We start from the raw sequence: 3,128 nt of genomic DNA, 5'->3' as shown, positions 1-3,128 counted from the left end.
TATACACATATATAATATAACTGTTTCATTATAACTAACTAATGAGTTGGATTGAATATTCAAATTATTTAATGGAGTTTAATCAGAGAATCTACTTTTCCTAGTTAATTTAATTTAACACTGTATTATCTGTATCAGATCTGATTTAATTCAAAATTTAAATCGCTATACTAATGTTCAATTAATAGGTAAAGATGTAGAATCTTTTAAATTAAATACAGCATTCATGGATGATGCAAATAGCTTTATGTGTACTTAACATCAAGTATACTATAATACATTTCTTTTATTTTTTTCAACATTCGGTTCTTTCCTGGTGAAAGATTCTTGAAGTCCTGAAGGTCCAGAAATAAGTGAGGTTGGTAAAAAATTAATCTATATTATTTCAAAATATTTGAAAAAAAATTTTACTGCATATAAAACAGTTGTTGAAGAAGTGCATACTTAAAACATTCAGTTCAGCTTTCCTTTTATATTCCACTCGAACTAGATTTTAAACAAAAGTTTTGAATTTCCATAACAATTAATAATATATAGCATAACATACCACAACAAATATATGCCATAGTAAGATTCCATCTTGTGCAAAAAACAAATTTTATAAGATCTGAAAAAATAACAACTTCTTTCTAACAGTTATTCACAAATTTTGCTCAAAAGGGCCCACTTTTTTTTTCAGGAATCAATAATTATCACTAATTGAATTTTATAATTTTTTAGGTCTGTACTATAAAGCCTATGGAGTTTTATTTTGTCATAGATAATAATATAAATTATAATAAAATACAATCATATTAAAATGATTTTTTTTTTTTTTTTATTAGTAATTAATTTATTCTTTTTTTCCAATTTTAAAGGAAAATCTGTTAGAATGGATATGGCTGACCAAAAAGAAAATATAAAAAGAGTTAGAAACAGAAATACAGTTAAATCATTAAAAGACAATTTTTTAGAAACTGAAAATAAGAAAAGCCAGAAACGTATTTCAAGAGTTGATGCGATAATAGATGAAATTATGAAAGAACGGCAATCAACAGCTCTGTCTCCTTCTCCACTGGTCAAACTGAAAAGTGAAAATAGTGTAGATGCTATATTTGAAGAGGTAAATCCACTTAAAATAAAAATATCAACTTTTTATGATTATATAAGATTTAAATATTAAACTGAAAAACTCTTCTAATAGTGTACCTGTAATTATTCTTTGAATTTTCCATTTTAGAATAATTAAAGTTGTAAATATTTTTCAAAATTTGAGATTTTGCTTATGAATAAGGCTATAACTCAAGATTATTAGTGATTTTAAAAATTTAACCATAAATGAATTCAATGGGGGAAAAAAAAAAAAATATAACAATAATTTAACGTTGTGGGCAAATATATAAAAACAATGTTTTCCCACCTATGTCTTTACAGTTTATAAGGTTGATAAGCCTAGACAGGTCACTGTCCAGGCATATACATTTGACAGTTAATGTACCCGCTAGTCCACTGACATTACTTGTACTGTTAATAATCAGGCCAGACCCAGTGCAACATTATAGTAAAATTGTCATGATACTAAAGACTGCCATGGCTGCAACTATCAATAATTACACACATGGTAGTGGATAATACTTTTGCCACAATAACGGAAACTATTAGTTCACTGTTAAGGCATATACATATGATAGTTAACATGACAGTTGCTTACTGGCATTACTTGTACTATTAACGATTATGCCAAACCCAGTGCAACATTATGACATCATGACACCAAATGCTATCATTACTGTAACTATCAAATAGTTTTACCATGGTAGTGGCTAACATTTTTGTCACAAATACGGAAACTGTACAATAGTACTCTGTCTAGATAGTAATGTGATAGTTGCTTCACTGATATTGCTACCCACTTTCAGTGAAAAAATAATAATTCAAAATATATAATTTAAAAACTGGTGTATAAGGGTCATATTTATTAGTCAGAACTTATTTAACCTATACAATGGTTTAGCAGGGAAAGAATGATCTTGAAATTAGAAGAGTTACTAGATCATCAGTATTAACATCTCAAGAATTTAAAACTCTAAGAGGAAATGAACAAAGAAACTCATATGTGCCAAATATATTAGGAGGAGTTGCTCAAACAAAAACTGTTGAGGTTTATTATTTTATATTCATTTAGTTATTGTTATAATATGCAGCATGACTACTTTTGTTGTTTCAATTTAAAACTTTTTAGTGTGAATGAAATACTTTTGCTTTCTTTCATTATGAAACTGATTCAGTGATTGTGTATACCTCAAAAAATGGATGAAATAGGTTAATCTTAGAGTAGTTTATGGGAACTATATAGAGAGGACAGTGAAAGTAGGATAGTCAGTATTTCAAAGTTTTGTAATGTTTCTTAACCTGTTTGGGCCAATTTCTGACTTATACTATTTTCAGCACCTTCCCTAGATAAATTAAAATTAAAATATTATAAAGAGATGGGAACTGACAATAATATTCCTAACAAACTAATCGAAGCATATGTTGAAGCTGGGATACCTTTTGGTTAAAAAGATTTGAGAAAACTCATAAGAAACGTAGAGAGTTTCTACTTATTGCAATTAACAGAAATCTGGTAGGTAGACACAACTTTCATTTAGCATTTGTTGTCCCCAAACTATATGTAGATTAGTGGGCTCATGTTAAATTTTTTGCTATTTTTGTGATTTTAGAAAAAAAAATTTCTAAGACATTTGTCATTTTTAAATTATGAACATGCAAAAATTATGAACATAAAATATTTATTTTATTTTTTTTCGAAGGACCTCTTCTTCCGATGGTAAATATTCCTTGAAAGAACCTCTTTTTTCGTGGTAAATATTCCTCAAAGGACCTCTTTTTTTGGTGGTTCAAATTCCTCGAAGGACCTCTTTTTCCAATGGTAAAAATTCCTCGAAGGACCTCTTTTTCCGATGGTAAATATTCCTCGAAGGACCTCTTTTTCCGATGGTAAATATTCCTCGAAGGACATCATTTTCCCGAAGGACCTCTTTTTCCGATGGTAAATATTCCTCGAAGGACCTCTTTTTCCGATGGTAAATATTCCTCGAAGGACCACTTTTTCCGATGGTACATATTCCTCGAAGGACCTCTTTTTC

At 28.8% G+C, this 3,128-nt stretch overlaps 1 protein-coding gene across 7 annotated transcripts in view; it reads left to right on the top strand.

Annotated features, from left to right (window-relative positions):
* LOC106685718 (uncharacterized) overlaps window positions 1–3,128 on the top strand; it is a 20,330-nt gene that overhangs the window by 10,376 nt on the left and 6,826 nt on the right. For 4 of the 7 annotated variants that reach the window (XM_014428571.3, XM_014428545.3, XM_014428554.3 and 1 more), the window contains exons 6-7: window positions 858–1,102; window positions 1,994–2,140. In XM_014428571.3, coding sequence (XP_014284057.1) covers window positions 858–1,102; window positions 1,994–2,140 — 392 coding nt within the window. The remainder of the gene's footprint in view (window positions 1–857; window positions 1,103–1,993; window positions 2,141–3,128) is intronic. The other 3 variants (XM_014428576.3, XM_014428562.3, XM_014428584.3) reach the window with 3 other exon arrangements.

Source organism: Halyomorpha halys, unplaced genomic scaffold (assembly GCF_000696795.3).
Source record: "Halyomorpha halys isolate HHAL.00 unplaced genomic scaffold, Hhal_1.1 Scaffold33.1, whole genome shotgun sequence".
Taxonomy (NCBI): domain Eukaryota; kingdom Metazoa; phylum Arthropoda; class Insecta; order Hemiptera; family Pentatomidae; genus Halyomorpha; species Halyomorpha halys.
Note: the sequence above shows the minus strand (reverse complement) of the source record. Positions and strands in the feature narration are given on the sequence as shown.